At 33.7% G+C, this 25,720-nt stretch overlaps 1 protein-coding gene across 2 annotated transcripts in view; it reads left to right on the top strand.

Moving 5' to 3' along the window:
* Positions 1–25,720, top strand: part of LAMA2 (laminin subunit alpha 2) — a 516,055-nt gene that overhangs the window by 94,260 nt on the left and 396,075 nt on the right. For both annotated transcript variants that reach the window (XM_032484891.1, XM_032484892.1), the window contains exon 2: positions 21,634–21,804. In XM_032484891.1, coding sequence (XP_032340782.1) covers positions 21,634–21,804 — 171 coding nt within the window. The remainder of the gene's footprint in view (positions 1–21,633; positions 21,805–25,720) is intronic.

Below are 25,720 nucleotides of genomic sequence, written 5' to 3' on the forward strand. Positions count from 1 at the left end.
TAATATGGAACTTAAATACAGTTCAATGTTGAATCTACTTACTTGTTATATAGAGAGTACATGAGATAAATAAATCAACTCAGGTGAAAAAAAACTAGGAATCATGATAAAGTTATTTTCTCATTTCTAGAGGACATACACTATGCCCACGGAACAGAGTCACCTCAATTACTGTATAGCTGTAGATTTGTCTAACTAAATTCATGTTATGTCAAGATGTTAATGGTATGTGCAGATATCTTTCCATTTCTTGGTTAGGCAGAAGTGGTTAAAGGCAGTCAAAATAAAAAGTCAAGTGCTGTAAGAAATACTTTCTTTTAACTTATGAACAGTTAAAAATTAATTTAGTGCTAAGTAGTTTTGGGATTCATACTGTATAGAAAATAATCTTGCAATGACAGAAATTACATGTAGTAACTGTTTATAGCTAAGTAAATCTACTGAGGAGTGTAATATAGTTTAAGTCATTGGGAAAAGAAAGAATTGAGGTATTATAAAGTGTGAAAAATTAAGTGAAATGTACACTTTTGCTATTTTTTCATAAATTGGAACTTTTATTTCCAATTACAAAATAAGTCTTTCTTTTCCTCCTCTCTCTCTGGGTAGCTTGTTATCTGTAGCAAGTAAATTTCTGAGAAAAGTGAAAATATTCATATATATTGTCTTTACATCTAAAAGAAAAGAATATGTATTCAGACACTGCTACTACTTTAAAAATAAAAAGCTGAAATCATAAATTTTGTTTTATTAAAGATTTTAAAAAATAGCCAACTGAAACAGTTATTACTCTTTTATAAAGATGGAAATACCATATTTTGCTTTAATATAACTATGATTACTCTTTTCATCAGTAGCTTTGTTAGTAGGTCAAGGAGAAATCATACCTAAGAAGAAGGGTCCATGGAGAAAAGAGATGAACCATATCAGAATTAAAATTAAATTGAAAAAATTTAAATCAAGGAAACCATTTTTGCTTCTTTCAGTATGATGTGCAAATTCATGCATTTTAAATGGGAAATGGGAAATTTCATAGCTGCTGAACAGCAGTGATGTGAGCTCTGTGGTCAGGGTGGATGCGGTGTACAATATACCCGTGGCAGCTTTTGCTCATTTAAGGAAATTACGTTTGAAACATTCTGACTACGTTATGGAGCCACAAGAAAATGTACAGTGATTTCTTTTTAGTGGAACAAAGTGCTTGCTCTTTTTCATCTCAGAATCATTTTCCAATCTTGCTATATGTAACGGGCAGTGCAGATTCAATCAGAGATGTATTTGCTGTGCACATACCTGCACCCACAGTCACACCTGTAAAAGCTTACCAACCATCTATGTATGTATTTGTGTGTGTCAAACTTAGCCATCAACTAGAATTTGTATTTAGTTTGAATATTAATTTATCTCATCAGTAAAATGCTCATCACTTTCTCTCTATAGGCTATTTTATCTAAGAAGTGTTAGTGATTTTTATTTAACATAATATGGAATAGAAAGAAAGGTTGTGTGAAATTGAAATCATGGTATCAATTATCTTTCTATCATGCAGAATAAAATAGCTACTTTGACTAGATATGTTTAAATACCTATGATAATTAAACACACTCATGCTGTAGCAACTGAATTTAAAATATATTGATTTTTCTGTTAAATTATATAACATTTTCACTAAAACAATGTATTATCAAGTTGCAGGTAGCACAGTGCTAAAATATTTTGCATGAAGACAGTTGTATAAATGCACACTAAAGTTGAGTCTGACAGCAAGGATGAATGTAGTGGTGACAAATTTAGAAACTCCAAGAATAAAGCTGTTTAGAAGCAATTAGTATTATATGTGTTTTGTGAGTAGGGATGCATTAATTCTTCCAGATATAAGAATTCTGTTTCTCAAATAACTCCATTCATGTAAGCAGTACAATTCCTGTAACGCAGGTTTCAGCTTCCAGCTGTTTTCTGATGTTCGAAAATGAAACACTAGGGTTTGAAATGGTTCTGGGGACACAGCCTTTCCTGTCAGGGATTCTAGCAGATGCTGATATAATTTAATATTCGTGGAAGACAGAGCAAATATAGAATAGCATCAAATTGATTTTGCAAAGTTTTCAAGCCAGATGTCCCTTGGCATTTATATGGAAGAAGTGTACAGTGTACCAAGTTGCATATTTTTGTGTGCAAGTTCTCAGCCATGGGATGTAGTCATTGGTGTTTTGACAGCCATCTGCTCAGGCCTTACTTCCTCTATTCAGCCATAGCTAAAACTGAACATTTTTCAAAGTGAAAAATTCCAGGTAGCTCTGACTATAAGAGAACATAAGACTAGTACTCAATATTAAATATTAAAGCAATACATATCTTTTGTTTAGTAATAACCCTTATATTAAAGAGAATGTTTTAAAAATAGCTGTACAAAATAAATAAGCTTGTTGAGAATAGAGACCTTGTCTTCTTATTGACTGAGTTTGTTTTAATTGTGTCTGAGGCTCTGGCTAAACACTGAGGGTGTTAACAGAAGTGAATAACTCCACAATGACTTAGCCCAAGGCTGACCTTACCTTGTATACAACAAGCACTCCATAAATATTTTCTGAATGATTAATGAATAAATATGTTAGAATCCATATGTAACAACCTGTTCATTTGTAGAAATTTTTGCCCAGCAACTGATAGGTTTTAATACTTGGAGATGCTTGCATACACATATGTGCACATGTGTGTGTGATAAGTATGTTTACACTGTACGTGAATGAAAGAGTTAATAAGAACTGTTGAGCACTGACTATGCACTTACTGGTATGCTAAGCATTCTGGAGATTCAAAACAAGTAATTTTTCTAATGTCATAAGTACATGTGCATAAAAAGAATAAAATAAAGAACATTTGTCTAAAGCGATAAATTGTGTAATAAAAATGGATTTTTTTACCCAAAAGATTAGAAAAGGATGAATAAATTTTTTATCAAGATTTTGAAGAAAATATTTAATTTAGACCTGTGGAGAATAATTCTGGTAAAGAAGTTAACACAACCTTGGTGAGGTGGGTAATGAAATAATGTTTTCAGAGTAAGATAAGGAAATTATTTGACTAGAGCATGGCATTTTAATTGAGAATAATCGGAGATAAATTTGAGTACTTTAGGTAGGGAAGGTGTTTTAGAATAAGATTATGGAATACTTGAAATATCTAGGTAGAACATTTATATTTAATCTAAGAGTCAAGTGAGAGTTATTAGAAGGTCTGGAGTGGGGCAAGAAAATGAAGAAAGTGGGCATCTGTGGAGCTTATTCTGACAATTATGCACAGGAATCTAACACATTATTATCATCTCTGCTTTTAATAAAAATAGGATTTATTCTGTATCAGTAGTGATGGAGGATAATGGAAATTTGAAGCATATTTTAAAAAATAAGGATAAGACCTGATGATTAGAAGATAAAAGAGAAGAATTTGTCTCAGATCACTCCAAAACAATGTCAATACAGACACACTATCATATCTTATACGATAAACTGTTTGTATTGTTTTCTGCAGTGTAAGTTTTTCTATTCCATGTTAGAAACCAGCCTTGTATGCTGTATTCATGCATTAATTGATTTATTTATCAATTACTTATTGAATACTTTCTTGGGTCCAAAATTACACTAAGCAGATATATTACTGAACAAGCTTTCAATTTAGTTTAGAGGAATGGAGACAGTAAACAAATATGATTATGAGTGTCTAGAAATCTTAAGGCCCCAAATCCATCTATCAGTTTCATAAGCATGATTTACAAGCCTGCTTCATTACTGACAGGGTAGACAAAAAATATATCTCTAAAGAAAAACATTTTACTAGGTATGTTTGTTGTAGCCAAGCAAATACATAGCATTCTGAAAATATTGTTTAAATCTCCTGTTTCAACGTGCTCGGGACCAGTTAATGTTTACAGTTTTGTGACTGAATAAATCTATATACTGAAAACATTTCATTCAATAAGCTGGCCTTCTTGAGTTTTGAATAAATTTTGGAGCCTGAGGGAATCAATGAGTGTTTAAGTTTAATCTCTTAGTATTGTCAGCTCTTTATTTATTGTTGTTTTAATATTTTGAGTAAAATAATTACCTTTCAGAATATTTTACTCTATTAACTTCTATCCATAAGCCAATCTGGTGGCAGTTATAAGATTCAGTATCTGTAGGAAAAAATGACCAACCCTTGGCTGTCTTGACATGACTGAATCCACCAAATATATATTTCATTTCCAAAGTAATTCAGTATATAATTTTAGACAATATAGTTAATATATTATTAAATTAACCAGTAGTGCAAAAACAGATGAAATATTAAAGCTACATGTAGAGAAGAAGTTAGAGAAGCGGGCAGACACAAATCATAAGTTTCATGTATAATACTGAAGAGCAATTTACTTTGGAAGCAAAAATCTCATGACACTAAAACAAGATGACGGAGAAATTACTCTGTTTGCAAGTGTGGAGAAAAAATAGCTTGTGATACCATAGTGATCTGAGAGCTCATTATACATCAGCAATGAAGAGCTCTAACTACCATGCAATTAAAATACTAGAGAGTATAAATAAGAATGTATCATGTGTGGTGGCATATAAAAATTCAGAAGCGGATGGAATTTTAGTAGAGTGATATTCTTGAAAAAGGAGACTGATTAGGAATACTTAATTAGAGCACAGTTACACAGACAACTTCTGTAGTAAGAATGTCTCATTTTGGATATCGTACTTACAGCAAGAATAATATTCCAAAAATGCATCATCCCTGGATGCTGATAAGGATGCTCTGTTTCATGACCTATAGCACATATCCAGACTCCATTAAAGTCCCTTTGTCAACTTGACTACCAAGCAAGATTGAGAACCGTGTAAGTTTCAACGTGGACAACTAGTAACCACTGCAAGTTAAAAAGAGTCTTATTTCTCTCATCTCTGTGTCCCAAACTCATAGATCCCAGTGCAGATAAAGCACTTTTTGAAGACCTTTGAAATACTTGCAATGGCATTTATTCTGGGGGAACTCTAAAGAAAATCAGAACATTTAAAGGTGACTGAAGTTAAAGAACATAAAATTGGTGAGGGTGAGTGATTTTCTTAATGCCTACTAATTATTGGAGAAAAGAGACATGCTTCCAAATAACATGAGAAAAACTGGGGAAAAGACCCAGGGAAAATTTTTTTTATTGGGGTATAATTGATTTGCAGTGTTTCAGTGCACAGCGAAGTGATTTAATTTATATATATAATTTAATATATATATTTAATTTATATATATTATATATATTCTTTTTTAGATTCTTTTCCATTATAGGTTATTACAAGGTACTGAATATAGCCCTTGTTGGTTATCTGTTATATGTATATTAATCCCAAACTCCTAATTCATCCCTCCTCCACTTTCCCTTTGGTGACTATGAATTTGTTTTCTGTCTGTGAGACTATTTCTGTTTTGTAGAGTTCCTTTGTATCAATTTTTATAATTTTTATGTTCCACATATAAGTGGTATCATAAGATATTTGTCTTTGTCTGACTGACTTCACTTAGTATGAGAATCTCTAGGTCCATGTTGCTGCAAATAGCTTTATTTAATTCCTTTTTATGGCTGAATAGTATTCCATTGTATATGTGTGTGTGTGTGTGTGTGTGTGTGTGTGTGTGTGTGTATTCTTTGTTCCTAAACTTATATATGTACACCACAATTGCTTTATTCAGTCATCTGTTATGGACATTTATGTTGTTTCCCTGTCTTGGCTATTGTAAATAGTGATGTTAGGAACATTGGGGTGCATGTATATTTTCAAATTAGAGTTTTCTTCAGATATATGCCCAGGAGTGAGCCAAGGGAAATTTTTGAAAATGTTTTAAACTACTTTTGGTCACATTTTGACAGTGGTTTTTCAAAAATTTTCAAATTTTGAAAATCTAAGTGGATTTTGAGAAATGGCGTGGTCACTTTTTCCTCAGATCTGTAGGGCATGCGATTGTAGAGCCTTCATGCCTTTACCCATTGACTCAGACCTGCTTGTGTGCAAAGGCTACCTCTGGCTCTGGGCTAGAATACACAGTTTTTTCCCCCCTTTGATAGCCACTGACTCAGAATCAGATCCCTTCTCTAGGATCCATGTCTTTAATTCTCTGTTCCTAAACTTAGGTTCCAAGTCCTTACCTAGGTGTTTACGGCAAAGAGTAGCTGAATCTGGTTTCTCTGGGCTTGTATCCATGTTTACCTTAGGTCACCCTCTGGGCTTGACCTCTGGCTGGACTTACTCTGAGTATTTTTCAAATTCTTTCCTGGCTGCCTGCTGTCACCTGCTACTTCCAGTCCTTCATGTATTATTTTCAATATGAAAAAAATTTTAATAAAATGTATGCAGAAATTTTATTATATAATTCTCTTGCACTAGTTTGAAGCTCTGTGAAGGTGAGAGTCTTGCCTGTGTCCATTTTTAACTAATTAGCTGACCAGCTGAGTTCCTGGACAGTTGGAGGATTTCAGTGAAAATGTTACATATGGTCAAAGAAAAACCAGGATTGGATTTGAAAAACAGAGCTCTATATTTAAGAAATTGTCTATTATTACTGATGTTGTAATATTTTATATATATATATATATAATTGAGTTAATATTATCTATAACCATCTATCTTACAGTTTTGTTGTGAGACTCAAGAGATAAATGAAATATTTTGTAAAATTCAGTGCTGTACTTTTATTATGATCAAAGAATTGGATTATTCGAACAGTGTGAGTTAACAGTACATACCACGTGACAAAGGAAAGTTCGTGGGTTTTGTTTTGTTTTTGTTTGTATAAATTGAGCTAGAACAAATATACTTAACTCCATGAAGAATTTTAAAGAAGTTAGAACTGATATGACTAAATCAATTCACAGTTAATGATATTCATTAATGTTATGAATATTAACTGAGCATTTATTTGATATCATTGACTCTAGTTGTCTCTTAGAACATAAAGATGAATGAATTATGGTCTCTGCCCTCAAGGAACTTAGAATTTAGTGGTCGTAGAATGTTGGTAAAAAGGCAAAAGCAAAATTCTGACAAAAACCTCATTATATCTGAGACTTTGTATGTGCTTGGTAAATGAAAAGTATTATTAGCAACACTATGCTAAATGACTGTAAAATGCTGATTTTTCGCTTCCAAGTATTTACAGGAGCAAATAGAGTATTTGTGAGTTTTCTTGCATATTTATGTGTGTGTTCAAACAGCTGCTGGAGAACAAAGTGTTTTGCTATAAACACTGTCAAATCTGACTTTGAAAAAAATTTGTCTATAAAACAAGTATTTCCATAGATATACTGAAGCTGCATAGAATTTGCTTTTAAAGCATAAAACAGAATTAGATGCTTGAGTCAGCTGTGAAGAATTTTTTCATGCAATTCTCTTTCTAATTCTTCACCCTATGTATCAGGCTGACCTGATACAACTTGAAAGGGATGATGTAATATAAAATTTCAGAGGTGAGCATAAGTTTAACACTGTATTTATTAAAAGCATACATTTATAGATTTATATCTTCCAAAATGTTTTTGTTTCTTTTGTTTTTTGTAGACGGGGCTTTGGGAGGAGGATGTTTGTGGACTGAGGTATTGGGAAATACATCAGTCAATAAATCTAACTCTGATTAATCAACCAAACCAACCTAATTCCAGGGAGAATTCAAAGTGATTCAAACAAAACACGAAAGACAGTTTTGTTTATTTTCTGAAAGAGAGGATGAGAAACTACCCAGAGTTTAGGGATTTGGGTTTAGGAAGACAATTAATACAACTTCAAGAAAATAATAGTTTTAGCCCTCGATGCTAACATTATCTATGTTGTCAAGTCACTAAAAATAAAAAAGAAATGCATCTATGTGTATTTTTTTTTGGTACGTTTTTGTTGTGTTTAATTTTTTCCATGTTTTATTCTTTTTTATGTTTTGACAAAAGGAAGTTTTCCACCACTTCAGGATAGGCACACAATTATTCCCTAAATTCTAAGATAAAATTTTCCTTGGAGAATATTTTTGAGCACCTTTATGTGTCCTGCCCTGGCTAAGCTGTGAGAATATAGTGGAACAAACTAAACAAAACAAACATGGTTTCTTTCATCATGGGGCTTCTGTTCCAGCAAGGGAAGTAGACCTTGGATAATATCACATATAATTACACATGGGAAAAGTGAGGCATAATTAGAGATTATAATGGGGGACTGTTTAGAAAGGGTTAGGAAAAATCTCAGAGGAAATAAGATACAAGGAAGAAAGATTTGTGAAAGTTAGAAAGGTATGATGTGTAGAGGAAAGTTAAGAGGCAGGGATTTCTAGGCAAAACCCTGAGGAAAGAAAAAGCAGATCTGTGTTCTAGAAACTGACTAAAGACAGTATTCTTGGAATGTGATGAGAGAATATTGTAAAATAGGATAATAATTTTGAATTTTAACCTAGGTGCAATTACATTCCCTTGAAAGGTTTTAAGAGAGGTGACTTGATCACATTTGCATCTTAAGAAAGTCCATTTTGTTAAAAATAGATTGAAGAAAGAAAGGCAAAGGGTAATCAGGAGTCCATTTAAGAGGATATTGCATACTTCAAAAAAAGGGAAAAAAGAAGAAGCTATTGCAGAAGTCTAGAGGCTAAAAATGCTTATGACTTGGTCTCAAGTGTTTGCAGTGGTGCAGGGGAGAAGCATATGGATCTGAAAGTAATTCTTAAGTTAGTATAGTATTTGGTGATGGAATGTATCAACAGTGATTCCTAGCTTTCTGTATGAGACATTAGGTGGGTAAAATAAAATGTGCTGAGCTAGAGAGAACTCAGGGGTAGCTAATCCAGGGTGTCTATGCAGGGATGGTGGTGGTGCTCAAGCTCTGGAAATCATGAGCTCTGCTTTGGGTAGATTAAGTTTGAGATGTTTGTGAGACATCTCAGTGGAGGTGTCAATGCATAATTAGACCTGGAGCTTCAGAAAAATATCTAGCCTAGAGATATAACTTGGGACTTGTTGACTATGCAGATGGTATGTAAATGGTTTAGAAATAGATGAGATTATTAGGGATTATTTGAAAATTATTTGGGGATGAGAATGAAATAAGAAAAAGATCTAGGATCCAAGCCCTGAGGAACTCTAATACTTACTGATAAAAACAAATGAAAAAGAGCAAAGTAAATTAATGTGACTTTTCTCTTTCCTTTTGTCTAGGTCTTTTAAGCCAGGAGAAGCACAGTATAGAACAGGAATTTTTAAAAAATATCTGTTTTATCATGAAAAATAAGAAATTGTCCTAGCAGTCCTTAAAGAGCAGGGCCCACGGTGAACAGCATCTTTCCGGGCTGCCATTGTATGCATCAAAGCTTACATGAGTCCCCTCTGATATTTTTGTTTGAGGGATGTAAATATAAGCTCATTCTCCTCACATATCAATTAATTTAGAGACTTACTATATTTTTATACTTTAGATTGTTGACAGCAGACAGAGTTTTTTTTGTTTTCTGTATTACAGACACCTCTGTTGTGGGATAATTGCCAATTTAAGGCTCTAAATTTCTTTTTTTTTAGATCTGTTTTGATTTATTATTTACATATACTGTTCTGGTTTCAAATTTACCTAATTATTTTATAATATTATTGCACTTTTTTTGCCACTGCGCTAAGTACTTTATTTTTTCATTTGAAGTATAGTTGATTTACAGTGTTCCAGGTGTACAGCAAAGTGATTATGTTATGTATGTATATATGTATATATGTATCCAAATATATATATACTTTTTCAGATTCTTTTCCATTATAGATTATTACAAGATACTTAATATAGTTCCCTATACAGTAGGCACTTGTTGTTTATCTATTTTATATGTAGTAGCGTGTACCTGTTAATCCCACATTCCCAATTTATCCCTCCCATACTTTCCCATTTGGTGACCATAAGTTTGTTTTCTGTGTCTGTGAGAGTATTTCTTAGGGCTCTAAATTTCATTTTCAGTGACTTGAAATTGTTTTGCATTTCCTCTCCTTTGCCTTTTTTGCTCCTCATTTTGAGTTTGCAGACAGACCTGCCAAAGAGGCATCTAGTTTATGGGCTTGGTTTTGGAAGCCAGGCAGAAGAGAGCAGATTCTGAACATATGCTCTGCTGATATTGATGAAGTGAGGTTGGAAGAAGCTTGGAAACTATTTCTCCCCAGCTGCCACCCCCTCAATGGATATTTTGGGTACCCTTATGCTAGAACATTCTAAATAAGTGCCCCAGCTATAATAATTATTTTTTATCATATGATTTTGAAAATCTTTAGGATGATTCAGGATTGTTCTGCAAGTGGAACATAAAAAAATAAAACAAAGCAGTTTGTAGATTCTAACTTTAAATGGATATTCGGTAAAATTTCCATGCATATTGATAGAACTGGAAATTTTGTGACCAGGGCAGTGCTCACTAGGTCCTCAACAAATGATGGAAGCCGGAGTAATGGGGACCTGTATTTGGGGGAGATGGATTTGAAGTTAGATAAAGAATCTATTCAGTCTAGCCATAGAGATGATATTTTGCTAAATTTTATTTATTTATTTTTTTTTGCATTTCAAGAAGTTTTTATTGATCACATATAGCGTGGTCACCTTCAGTTTATTGAGCATTCAGTAGTTAGAGTTGGTTTAAAAAGTATATTTGAGGAGTTCCTTGAACAATGCCTTACTTTGAGTCATTGTCATGGAGATGTTTTGTCATGTCCTTCCTGGTGTATCTGTTAGTGTTCTTACCAAAAATCCAAGTCATAATAGTAGCTATTTTCTTCTATATGGTGTTTTAGGTCATTGAGAATTTTTGGTGTAATCCTGTCTTAATAAAATCCCTTTGTCAGAAATTTAATAGAATTCTGTAGCACTTGGTTGGGTCAAGTGGCTAAGATGGCATCTGAGTTAATTATAGCCCTTGTCATCCTTATTTCCAGTCAGAATATCTGTACGTTGACATTCTACAAGCAAAACTTGCTTAAGACCCTTTGGAGTATGTGTGGTTACATCTGATTTAATTTTTTTTCTGATGATAATAAAAATACTTAAGGTTTCATCTTAATCTGTTTAGAATGAACAAAGGAAACAATTTTTACCATTATTAAATAGAACATGTACTACTTTTTTTGATTAAGAAAGAAGAAAGGAAACCAGACCGACCCTTTAGCCTCCAGAAATATCCTTTTCTTTTTGTAGCTGAAAAGGAGAGAACTAAGCAACAGTACAAGACAAATTTGAAAGGCCCGTAAATACAAGTTAGGGCCAGAATATGCGCCTGTTTTTGTTTTTGTTTTTGTTTTTGTTTTTCTGAACAACTGGATTCAGCATTATTTTTTTCCAGTTTACAAACGTTGTTGTGTCTGGACGGCTATTAGTTCAAATTGGACTGATTTTCTAGTTCTATAAAACTCTTCATCTGCATCATGGATCAAGAGCATTAAGTTCCTTCCTGCAGTGCACAGCTGGAAATCATTCTCTTCGGCAACATTTTGTTTTGTCCCATTTTTGTTTTATACCAATGTGTTCCTACACACCCACATAGCTCAGGATTTCAGACAAGTATCTTCTTTTCTTCCCAGACACGTCTTAGAACATTTTAAATTGGCAGATTCTCTTTTGTCTTTCAAATGCTGAATTACTTGCAAACAGCTCTGTTTGCCTGCATGAAAATTTTTAAAAATGCTCCACAGACTTAGAGACTGAAGTGGAAAGTTAGAAACATTGAAACAGACAGTTATCTCGTATTCTTTTGAGAGGAGAGAGGTGCTTGGCACAAACAAGCAAGAGAAATACTGTATACCAAGAGTGGGTTGACAGAAGGAGAGACGGAGAGGGAGAAGTGTGTACTGTATTGGTGTAAAAAAATGTGATGATTTTTAAAAGTTATTTAAAAATGGAATATATCGAAGAGAATCCATTAATTGGATGACTTGCCCATAGCAAGTCTCCAAATGCCATCTGTTATCAATTATATGAACGATGGTCTATGCAAGCTGAACTATAGTGTTAACAAGAAATATTACTTGAGAAATTAAAATACATACACTGTTTATACTGATATGCAAACATGTTTATAAATATTTCTGAATGTTAATTAAAATATTATAATATGCTAGGCACAGGCAATGAAGACAGCTACTCCACAATATTCATTTAGTTTAATATTTAAAATGATGGAAATAAGAAAATATATTTAAGAATTCTTTTTGTCAGACTACGTTAAGTTTTTCTTTAAAGACACGAGTTAAATCATTGTCATTTTAAAATGGTAGTTTACCAAACTTCATATAGTTAAAGGTAATCAAAATAAAGAACACAATGGAAACAAACAAACAAACAAACAAAAATAACCTAGAAGGAAACTTTCACCATGAAACAGAATTTTTAAAGTGACATTGTGACCACTTCTGAACATGCTCATTTAATAAGTCTTGTGTCTTTGTGTAAACAATTATGATTGTTGTCACTGCTATTGTTCCTTCACACTTTATCCTAAAGGTGTTTAAATGAAGCAACTGTTCATATATTTAACTGTTTTGTCTTGATCTTCCTATCTTCATTGTGTGTGTCTGTGTGTGTGTTGGTGTACGGGGATGTGTAAACATAATATGTGACCCTTCTGTCCCTCTGGCTTCTTGATCACAAGCAACAGAAATCACCAAAACTGTTTAACTTAAACAGAAATGTATTTGAAATATATCACAGAACCTGTACAATTGCTGGAAATACTTGAAAACTAGGCTTAAGACAGGCATCAAGGCAATTCCTAGGTTTCATTGTCTAAAAAGGCTAGTCAGGGTCCCTTTGCAGACATTGCTGTTACCACTTCTCCCACTTGCACTGGTACTGTTATCTCTGTCGCTATCATGATCTTATTTTCCTTATCTCCTCAGTTCTGTAATTGCTCCAGATTCAGAGCCCTAGGCCAAAGTCATGTGCACAGATTTCCCAAACTGCTAAAGAGAGGGAAGAAGAAAGATCTCCTCAACTTCCATTTCCTCGGTAGGAGGTAGGGTACTGCAAACCCTCTGTACTAAAACTGCCAATTACCCGCGAACAGAAATGGAGGCTGAGTGTTGGACAGCCAAGCCATGATAAAAGATCTACTACATTTTTCGAATAGCTTGGGTTTCTTTGAATTATTTCACTGAGCCTAGGTGCCAAAACAGTTCTATTTCCTCTAAATCAAGGGTCTGATTATTTTAGTGGCTTTTGTTTGCCGGATTTCTCCCCGAAAAGATTATACAAGTGCATGCATTTATTCTCATTCAATAAATTTAAATTTGAGTGCTGTTATATTCTAGCTAGTGTTATCCCTGTACCCAGTCATGTTATAGACTAGAGATCCAGTGTAAAAGATACTAATGTTTCAGTGTGATAAGGGTTATAATAAGATATCAGCTAAGTACTAGGTAGACACCAAGAAGGAAATAACAAATTCTGTGTTGCAAAGTCAGGAAACACTCACAGAGAAGTGGGTATTCACAGAGAGCTGGGTAGTGAGAGATGAGTAGATGATCATCTAAGCAAAAAAGGAAAATGTTCTATGTGGAATGGACCAAAATAATGTCATGACAAAGAATTTTCAAAGCACCTGATACATTTATAAACAATAAGTTGTCAGTACACTGGACACGTAGGAAGTCATGAAAGAAGAGGGAAGCAGTTGATTTTAGAGAAGTAGTTAGGGGCCTGATTATAAATACTCAGACTACCAAAGAATTTGGATGCTATGTTATAGGCAGCAGGCAACTCACAGAGTTTTTAAACAAGAAGGCAATATCGAAAGACAATTTTTAGGAAAATAATTTCCCCACCAGTTTGGAAGACGAATGGAAGTGGAATCATGAAGGAAGACTAGTTAGGGTACTGTTGCAGTAGACGTAAGTTCCCATAGGATATCCTTATCTGAAAGTATAGATAGAGAGATAGAGAGACAGATAACATTAAGCTGGAGACAAAAAATTAATAGGAAGCAGAAATCTTAGAATGGTAAGAAGACATAATTGTTCTCAGAGTACCTTTTAACATTTTCTGGTTTCTGTGGAATAACATTTTATCAGTGCTAGTTTATGTTTGCCTATTTAGTGAGAATGGCAGAGATTTGGGGGATAAAAATAACTGTGAATCAGTTACCGGCCAGTTATTTTTGTAGATGGTCTCATGAAGTCAGTCAGTAATGCAGGTGAGCCCTTGGAAGGGTTGGATGATTTGGACTTTTTAAGAAGTTATAAGTGACAACTAGAGGAACTGATTTGTAAGTAGCATTTAGAAACCAGAAGGGGGCTATTTTTCCTCTCCCAGTGACTAGCGATCCACTGGGGAGATTTATGAAAGTGTCGTTTTCAGAGGAAATCAAGACTTCAATTACAATAAGAAGGTTGAAGGGGTGCTTTCTTAAAATGGAAACATTTGTAGATAAAGGATAGGATTTGTAAAACTATGGTGGAAGTTGGCCTGTGAGTGTGCCTATGGGAGGGAAAAGGAGAACTGGATGACACAAAACAACAGGAATGAGTAGGAGCTGAAAAGGGTTTTAATTTAGAGTAGGAAGAGGAGTGAGGCAGGGTAGATCTTTAATAATGAAATTCATTCAAATTTATTTGGGATTGCAATAATTGTGTTTGAAAACCAGCTGTGCCATTTAGGTTCTGGAAATTATTTTCCTCATTTGTAAAATTCAAATTTGAACTAGACTTCTCTGATTTGAATTCTTTTTGCTACTCGTTAGCAACCTTCCAGTTCATCACCTAGAGAAAAATTGCATAAGTCCTAAGGAATGAGTATGAATTGTGCACAGAACAGATGACTTATTGATACATTAAATGCATTTCTCTCTGACTCACTTCAAAAGGCATCACTTATGTATTAAATATGAAGCTAAGTCAAAGTTCTCCATTTTTAAGAAGTAAGTGCTGGAAGAACTGTACAAGGAGAACAGTTACCTGCTGATTGCTGGCCTGCAGGTGTCTTGGAGAAATGTTCAGCTGTTTTGCTAATCCAGTCCTTTATTTTGCTCGGTTCCTCTGATTCTGAACAGGATTGAAAAGATAGTTTCCCTTCATAGTATCCAATCAGCTTTTCCACATTTGATTTAAGTAATGTCAATTTAAAATTTTGTTGTTACTGATGGTTGATAATTTATAAAAGCCAAAGAATGCAGTAAATTGTGTATATATATATACGTACATATATGTATATGTGAGTATATATACATATATGTATATATGGTTATATACACTGGTACATACTTATACACATACATATCTAATGTCTCTATAGATAATTTGTCAAATTTTAAGAAAACATTTTCCCATACAGAAAGTTGTAAGAATCATACAATGAACACCCATATACTCAGCATCTACATTCTCAAATGTCGCCCTCTGTATTTGCTTTATCATACATCTATCTGTCCATCAGTATCCATCTTGTATTTTGATCCATTGCAGACTTCATGCCTAAAGATTTCATCATGAATATCATTAACTAGAGTTCAATATTGGTTTACTTTCTTTTTTAAGGTAAAATTTACATACCGTGAAGTATACAAGTCCTTACGGGGTGTAACATTCATTCATTGATTGAAACATTTAGTGAGTTTTAACATATGTATACACCTGTACAATACAAACTTCTATTAGGAATATTACCATCACCTCAGAGATTTCTTTTATGCCTCTTCCCCTGAAGTCAACTATTTTTTTCTGTTTTATTTTTACAATAAAATAAAGTGGTTGTACTAATTTACACTCACAGCAGCAATGGAGCAGAGTACCAGTTGCTCCCCAAAACTTTTAAACATTTGGTATTGTCCATCTTTTTAATATTGTGCCACTGCATGTAAAACATAAAAAACCTTATAAATATATGGGTTCATTTACTGTGATCCCTCCACCCACCATTCCTTTGCTCTAATTGTCATATGTATTGCATCAACATACATTGTACCTCCCCAGGCAACATTATAATTTTTCTTTAAACATTATTATATATTTAAAGAGCTTGGGAGAAAAAAACTATCAATTTATATTCAGGTTTACTTACACTTGATTTTGTCATCTCCAACTTTTTTTAATCTCATGTAGTAATTTTTTAGAATTCTAAATCCTGCATTTTTCAGTTCTAGAATTTATATTTGGTATTTTTTTGTAGTTTCTTATCCTCTGTTGAGATTTCCTATTTTTTTAATTATAAGTATTTGTGTGTGTGTGTCTTTGATCATAGTTATGAAAGCTATTTAAAAATATTTGTGTACTGATTCCAACATCTAGTTGATATCAGTGTTGGACTCCATTCACTGCTTATCTCCTAAGCAGGGGTAGCATTTTATGTTTCCTTGTATGTCTAATACTTTTTAAAAACACTTTGTTCTGGATTTTGTGAATGATACATTGTAGATACTCAAAATTCTGTTTTGTTCTTCTGAAGAATCGTTATCCATCTTTTAATTTTGTGTTATATCAGTTGGTTAGCTTATCTGGACTCAAGACTCTATAGAGTCTTGTTTTTTCCTGTAGAATGCAGCAACTGTTATCACTATTTTGTTCTTAGTTCCAACTGGGGTACTTGGAATCTGCCTAAGGAATATGTATATCTGATATCAGTGAGAGATTTGGGAAGAGTTTTATTACACATATTTTGAGGCTCCCTTTCTGTTGCTTTCTTTTTTTATAGTATTTCTTCCTCACTTTACAGCATCTGTGATTATTCTTAGTTCTGTTTTCTGCTTTTTCAAGACAGAAATGAAAAAAAAAAAGGAAAGAAAAGACAGTGAAATTGTGGGTTTCTACTTGAGTTTTAGTCACCTTGCATGGTGCAGTCTGAGGCACACCAATATCTCAATCCTAAGCATATGCATTCCTCCTGGTTTACCCCTTTTGAGTTGTTCTTCAGTGTCTTCAAGTATTTGTGATTTTTAAAAATATATTTTGTTAATATATTATGGCTGTTATCCATGAGTGGTTTGATTTAATAGGAGGTACTCCACAATTACTAAGTAGTATCTCCACATGCAGGTTTTAAAGATGCTTCTGCCATTTGAAACCAAAATACGGAATTTTAAGGCAGATCATCAAAATCCTGCAAACTTGTATGAACATAGCACAGTATTTGAGCAAGCAAATGCTGTCTAAAAACATCTGAATGATAACAGTGAAAATTTGGTGAATTTCTAAATGTTTACTATATGGTAGCAGAATTCCTATTTTTCACATGACATAGACTTAGCCTTTTTCTTAGAATACTTACTAAATGTATATATTATAGAACAGAATATATTATTCTTTAAATAGTATACATATTCTAATCTTTAATAAAATATATAATATAAGGAGAATAAATATTATTTGTTTTTTCTTTATACTTTCTTCTTTAAACCACAAATCCAATTAAATTTACTTAGTCTTTTTTTTAAGGAAAAAATGTCTGTCATAATTGTATGGGTAATGATGACTGGCTTTTATGTCATTAACATTACATGACCTCAAATTGAATTAAGAGGCTATAAGTCAGTAATCTATAAAAGTTCATCATCTATTTGTAGTTCATTTACACTTCCAATGTTTGTATAATCTTAACCAAGTAACTCATATTGAATATAGCAATAAATATTTCTTTTGCTGCTTTTGAATAGGAATAAATAGGTGCAGTCTAATAGATTTAACCTATAATGAAAATGGGCTGCAATCTATAATACAACCTGCTGCAGATTCAATAAAAAGCTTCAAGTTGATCGTTAGCAACTAATTGGGGATCTTCCCTGACCAATACACTTTACTGATTATTTAAAATAAACAACAAAATAGCTAATAAAATTTCAAAAGGCAGCTGTTCCCTGACCACAAAGCAAGACTATTAAATTATGAAAGGTTAATTTTGAGCACATTATCGATAAGCGTAACAGAAATAAATCAATGGAAAGAAGTGAAAGATAGTAAATGTAAATTTTATTGACATCTTTAGTTGAAGAAAACTCTGTGAAACAACAGAAGGGTGGTGACCAGGTAAATTATTTCTTTTATTAAATGTGTAAATTGATAAACTCTGCTGAGGACCAGGTTTTGGCTTTTCTTCAGGCTCTGATGATCATTAGCCTTCTGAGTTAAAAAGCTGAGTTAAAATCTTAGTTATTGATCTTACTCGTTCATAACTTTGTGCATATTATTTGTGTTCTCTGAGTTGAATTTTCTTCATTTGTAAAATGGGATTATTAAAACCTACACAATGGGGTTACTGAGGGATTAAATCATATTATTTAATGAATATGAAATATCTTCAGAATCAATGTCACTTCCATATCTGTAATCCTTTTGTTTATAGCCATGCGTTTTGATCACATTATATTCACTTAATCCGGTGGGTAATCCAATTCTATATTTTGGGACGTAAGATATACAGGAAAATAATTTTCACCAGCCATCCTCCCCTGTTGGCTCCCTCCTGTGATTCCTCAGATCTGAGAAAGTCCAGGCCTACCCAACTCCAGGCAGATTCCTTAGGGCTGCTCCAGAGCAGGGCACGGGGAGTCTTACCCATTCTTATGAAAAAGAACCCGAGGTCAGGTCAAGGTCGAGGCTAGTCAGAGGTGAAGGAGACAAAGATCTCAGAGACAAACTGACCATGTCTTGAGGCAGTTTAGAGACAGTGGCTCCTACCTGAGATGGCTTTTGTGTAAGGAAAGGAAATTTGTTTGAAGGGCTAGAAGGGGCTTCATCCTGCAGGCCAGCAAGATGTTGTTCCCTCTTAAGAACAGGATTTCCAGCATAACCTTCCTTTTTACTACCTATCATTTTACACTATAAATTATAATTTTAAAGACCTGGGAAAAATCCCACTGAAACAAACTACTAACAATGACAAATAGGCAATAGTTTGTGTTGATATATATATGTGAACCATTATGTATACTCTAAGTGTAATCTATACATAACTATGTTATATCTAGATCCAGATCCATATCTATATCTATATCTACATCCAAATCTATACACAATCACATGATCTAACAGATTAGAACAGTTACAAATGCAGTGCTCTGTCAGTCGCTCAACATCCATGTAAGCTTTCAGTATAAAGTTCATACTCATGTACTATTCCTCTGCCTGGTATGTTTGCTTTTTCTTTCTTCCTTTTTTATGCCAAATACATTTCTATTACTCCTCCAAAATTCAGCCCATAGCCACTTCCCACAATAAACCCATATAATAGTATTTTAATTGCCCAGTTTTTTATGGTATCTGGTATAGTATGTGCTCAACATATATTTGATGAAATAATAATTGTACAGCTAAATGCAAAGGAATGATTAATAACAGAGGAGAGAGATATACAGATAAATCTTACTTACTTAATCATACATCATTTACCAACCTAAAGAATAAAATGTCTAGAGATAGGGAATAATGATCTAGGGTTGGTCAAATTATTTTTAAATTTGTAACGTGACAAATTTCACAAAACTGAAATATTTTTCAATAAGCCTTGTATACACAGGTAAAGCTTTAAAAAAAAAAACATATCAACCTTTGTAAAGTACTTAATCTTTTGTAAAACACTTCGCATTTTCTCCCAAAATAAATAACAATAGTTTTATGAGTGGCTAAAGTTTTTTGACCAGTAATCGTATTAGCTGACTCATATCACCTTGACGGAGTGTCTCATTGAGTTGGAGTCAGAGCATAGAGATGAGGGGAGAGAGAAATTTAAGAGAAAAAATGAATGAGATAGTAACTGCAGTTAAGTAAAAAGGTTAAGTTCTGAACTTCTAGAAAAGAAGAAAAATTGGAAACCTCAAATAACTATTAACTAGAGAAAAGGGCTAATGTGGTGGTGGGGGTACTGGATTGGAACAGCAGAATCAGAGGAATTTTAGAGACTGGTGAGTGTGGGGAGGGAGGGAAAAGATAGAGGATTGTTTAGAGGAAGCTTTTTGGGAGACCCTGAGAGTGACTGAGGGAAGAGCTTCCTGGTCTTACGTATTCACTTATCTCTTTAAATTTTTGAGAGTGATTACAATAGAGATTCAAATTATTTAAAATTATTTTTTATTTGTTGTACTATTGCTTCTATTAAAGAAATGCAATTCTAAGGTTAACCAGGACCACAAATTAGCACTAGATTTCTGGGAGCTTCATGTAACATTTGTAGAGACCATACATAGACTTTGGGGCCAGATTGCTTGCACTCAAGTCACAGCTCTGCTACTTGATAGCTATAGTCTTAGGCAAGTTGTTGAACATCTTAATAAAATAGGGGTAATAATGGTATGTAGCTTGCATGGGTGTCATGCATAGTGAATTAGCCCACAGAGATAGTGTTTGAACAGACCCTGACAGAATAGTGCCTGACACATTATAAGTATTCAGTTATGCTGGATGTTATTATTATTGTTATTGTTGTTATTATTATTGTTATTGTTGTTGTTGTTGTTATTATTATTATTATTATTCAGATGATACAGAGGAATGTTTACAAGGCCAATATTTATAATTCATTAATTTTACAAATATTGACTGCTTATTGTGTACCCAGCATGTGCTAGGTTTTGACAATAATGCATAAAGCACTTATAAACTTAAAACTCTAGAGACTGTCAGTAAATATTAGGACATGAGATTTAGTCAATAAAGGACTTTCTGTCAGAGATTGAATTGATACAGACCTACTTGTCATGTGTATAGAGCAGAGACCACCTAGATGTTTAGCATGTTCTTTACATAAATCGAGTTGAATTATCTATAATCTCAGATGCGCTTTCTCCAAATGAGTTTTTCAGTTAAAGAGTGACTTCTGATAAGTGACTTGACTTTATTGTCATTGAAAAGAGGTCTATAAAGTGCAGAAACTAGACATATATGAAGCAGCATTGAGAGTAAGTTATAGAAGGTGAAGAGATTGAGGTTTCTTTTTTTTTATGGAATCAAAGGTCTCCCCGGCTCTACTGTGAAGTGTGCCTATGAGATTGCATCTAAGCAAACAGAACACTTCTATTTTATCTTAGAAGTAATTTGTGGTATGTGATCATGGACTACTGTGATGACTTGTTTCTGGTGAGATACCGCTGTATAGTATGGCTATATAGCACAGAAAGCAGTCAAGAATGGTTTTCCTGGTGTTCCAAATTTTTTCGTTATTTTCTATCTTCTCCAGTCTGGATATAAGTGACAATAACCATTTATGCTAAATGATATTGGAGCATAAAAATGACCATGAAAAACAGATATATAGTTGTTCAAAATCTTTACATATGATTGCCATTTAATACTAAATATAAAATAGCTGAAATGCAGGATGGAAGTTTCAGTAAGACCTGTGCCAATAATATGAACAAAAGATTTTTTTAAAGTGTGTGTTATAGGCAAGACTTACTAATTAAGTATTAGAGGTTAAAAATTAAGAAGATAGCTTTGGAGTCCATATGTAAGACCCAGAAAAAAAAAAGTTCATTTGGTAAAACATGCTATTTATGTAATGTACTTAATTAAGCTAGGTATTTAATCATCACTGATATTTCATTTTTTGTTTAATTTAATGATCTGAAAAACATCCTATCTTAATTTCTTTTTAAAATGCAGCAAAATCATCCCACACACCTACATTTGTCCATCTTTTTCAGGTTTATTCCCTGCTGTCCTGAACCTCGCTTCCAATGCTCTCATCACTACAAATGCAACATGTGGAGAAAAAGGACCTGAAATGTATTGCAAATTGGTAGAGCATGTCCCTGGGCAGCCCGTGAGGAACCCACAGTGTCGAATCTGCAATCAAAACAGCAGCAGTCCATACCGTATGTATTTTACGATGAATTTGTATGGCACTGGGTAGGATCTATAATTGAGAGATGTTGAGGCCAAACTGCATTAAAGTCAAACAGTTTGTAATCCCCAAAATTTCTAGAACTTTTCTTCCAGTGTGAGCTTTACATCCCCTCTCCATCACTTGACAAATATTATTGGAATTCCTTATGTGTAGCAGGTATGGTGCTCGAGGTTTTCTAGCTGAAGAACTGTGGCAGTCCTTAAGTTTACTACTTGCAGAAGAGTCTCTGAGGATGTGGTTATTAATGCAGAATTTAGTCATTCATTGGCCACTTATGTGCCAGGTACTATGCTGGAAATTCAACAGGAATAAGAGGTCCCTGGATTCAAGTTGAAGAAATGGTAAAATGCAGACTATTTCTGCATAGTGTGGTGAGTACTAAGGAGAGAAGGAGCATAGGGGCTTCAGGGAGAAAGGGGAGGGTCATACATTCAGTCCTGGTATAGAAAAGGCTTGCCAGAAGTAGTACCTAAAGATCTAATATGAGTTGAGCAGGTAAAGCAAAGGGAGGAGAAGAAGGAATGCCAGAAAAAGAGATCAGAATAAGACAGAATATATTACTTGCCCAAGGAACTAGAAGTAGTTAGGAATGGCTGATCTGAACGTGTCAGAGGGCAGGGGATAGGGATGAGTCTGGTGCAGAGGCAGGAACTAGACTATGAAGGTTCTTAAACAACACAAGGAGAGCTGTCAAACAAAGCCCTCTTGGATGCCTTGAGGAACCAGGCTGATATCTCAGACTCTTTCATACGTTTATTCAGCAAGCATTTGAATATCGGCTACTAGCAATGCATTGTACTGGAGGAGAGGGTTAAATCACATATAGCCTTTGACTTAAAGGACTTAAAGGGGAAATAGGAGATAGAGAAAAGTAAATTGAGTACAAAAGGAACATCTACAGATTACTGGGAGAAAGTGACCCATGTAACGAGAAAATAAAGATTAATGAGATGAAAGGGGGAAAGCATTAAATTAAAAAACTACATAAGTCTTGAAAGTATGAAACAGCATGATATATTCAGAGACTATAAGTAATTAGTTTTAATGAGTAAAGAATTTATATAGAGAAGGGGAGAATGGTGTGAGATAATCCTATAGATGGAGGTTGATTTATAGATATACATTGGGGAATCATCAAATATTGGGGAGATTAATGAAGCAAATACTTAATGTCAGTGTGGAGAATTATAATGGGGATAAAGCTTCATAGTTATATTATTTAAAAATTTTCTTAGTTTTTCTTCTCCTTTTATTTTAAATTGTAATACTTATAAAATGAAGAAAGCTTTCTCTCACAATTTGTATATTTTATCTCAAAAGAAAGTTCGGAGACACTATACCTTCTTTCTTGGAGTTGATTAAAGGGAAGAGTGCATAGTTCCATCACTATTATAAAATGTAGAGATGCTGAAAACATTAATCTGTCTGGAGAATTAGGACTTTTGTGAATAAGATTACTGGTCTTGTATATCACAGAATGTTAAAAAAAAATAAAGTTAAGAAACCAAAGATGGTAAGCATCGGAAACCTTCCTTGTTTTTTAAGTTTTTTTCAAGTGTGGTTATTTTCTGTGGTGTAGATTGTTATGGGTGTAGGAGCGGGGGATATTGGGACACATCCTATCTGTTTGCTATTCTTTTATAGAATGGGAAGGATAAAAGACCTACGTCAGAGCCCTGGGGAAAAATCAAAAGCAAGAAAATTGAGGTAACAGCCAGAAAATAAATGAATTGTTGGATTATGAACTTTAGGTTTGTTAGGAAAGAAGATGAAGCCTGATGGAGAGAAATTACCATTGGTATAAGAATTAATGGCCTTGATGATTTCATAGAGAATATGAGAAAGCCTGGAGCCATAGAATGAATGGGAGGAAATGATGGGGGTGGTTGGAAGTGTGTGGATGTGTGTTTAGGAAGGGCTAGGCAGAGAGTGAGAGTTGGAGAGATAAAATACGTAAAAATTATATATGTGTGTGTGTGTATACATATATACATGTGTATGTATGTGTATATGTGTATAGTTATCTATATATGTATGCATATAAATATAAATATTTATAGTTCCTGTCTACAAGTACAATGTCAGAGTAGATAAGACTTGGATAGAGAGAGCAATTAAACAAATGTTCAACGCAGTAAACTCAGGGCTATACCTTGCTGTATATGTTATCAGTGATGTTAGAATTTCTAAGGAAAACATCAGTGGGAACTGAAGTAGGAAGAGAAAGTTCTAAGCTGGTGGTCAGACTCAGAAGGGCTCTAAAAACCTGAGTTACCTGAGATAAGAGGGAAAAGCATTCCAGCAAAAGAGAAAAAGAAGGAAACATATACAATCACAGACACAGGATAGAAGGAAGATGGAAAAATTCGGGTAGAAGATAACTGAGTGGACACTTGTGGCTGGGAAAATGGATAAGATGTATTCACCAAATTAATCCAAGAGCCACTGTTACTTCCCTCTTCAGAGTTCCATATTCAGGCTGTCAAAGGAAGACATCTATATATTCCCACCCCATATTTTCATGTTGGAACAAAATCAATTAATTGTTTTAGTAAAGCAAGGCACGTATGAGGTATATTTAGTATTTCTCATTTTTGTTTACTTGTGGTAAGTGTTTAAAACTTTTCACAGTCTAGATTTCCTTCATGTGATTAATTTAATTTTAAATTACCAGCGTAATTACACTTCAAAATCCTGTTTTGGAAGCAGAAATTTAAAAGGAATAATACCCCACAAGAGTAAAAATTTAGCAATAATCCACATGAATATATTTTAGTAGAAGTTGGAGTAACAGATAATAAAATTCCACAGATTCAGTGAACAGCTAGAATAAACCTGGGAGGTCTGTATTTAATTACCATACAAAGGAAAGGAAACTTGAACTTCCTGACTATGAATAGATTGTGCTTTCCAATTAAAATAGCTGTTTGAAAGGTTTACTTCATCAAGGATTCCCTCGCCAATTTTCAGATGCATTGGATTGACTTGAGTAACTATCCCTGTTGAGGATGTTATAAAATTCTATCTCTATTTAAATAAGGGAAGTATGCCAACAATTAATCAGTATTTGCAAATTAATTATGATTAAACTTCCATAATGGGGGTTATGGTTAATTGTTGATTCATCTCCCAGGCTTCCTTTTTGTGACTAATTCTCATATCAATTTGACCTGAGGTGGCAGATATCAAATTTCCAATTAGATAGCTCCTCTCACAATTACCTACGAGCCACAAGTATGATTTGGAAATGTGTGTGTTTTTCTATCATATATTAAACCCAGTCTGTAAAGAATATTCAGGAGGATGTTTAAGGACTGTTTGCTGTGATAATTTATTTTTCTTCGGAAGCAATGCCAGTAATATTTCATTTATGGTTCTGATTCCTCATGTGCCAATTTTAGCACCCACTCGTACCACCAAGGGCATTTATTTGAAATTTAGTTATGCTTCTGGTATCTGTTGTGATTAGAAAGACCTAACACTTTCACTAGCTTCAGCAGAACAGGTTAACTAGTGCTAATTAGTCAATTTATTCAGCAATTTTATTTTTCATTAATGAGATAAGATGCCTTATGTCAGTGGACTGCTAATGGGATAAGACTTGGTACAAAGTCCATCCAGCTGTTTAGTTGAGTTAAATAATTTACCAATAAAAATAGATTATTTTTGTCCTGTCTTATATACTCATATTATCATAAATAACTCAAAGATATAAGCCTTTACATTTTCAGTCAAACAAGTTATAGTAAGCTACATTAATAAAATTAATATGTAATAAAAATGCACAGAGTCTGAAAATGGCAAATTTAATGAATATTCAAAAAATTTTGAAGATGATGTTACTTAACTAGCAGACTCCTATTGCACTGAGGTCTTCTTTTTGC

This window comes from Camelus ferus, chromosome 8 (assembly GCF_009834535.1).
Source record: "Camelus ferus isolate YT-003-E chromosome 8, BCGSAC_Cfer_1.0, whole genome shotgun sequence".
NCBI lineage: Eukaryota > Metazoa > Chordata > Mammalia > Artiodactyla > Camelidae > Camelus > Camelus ferus.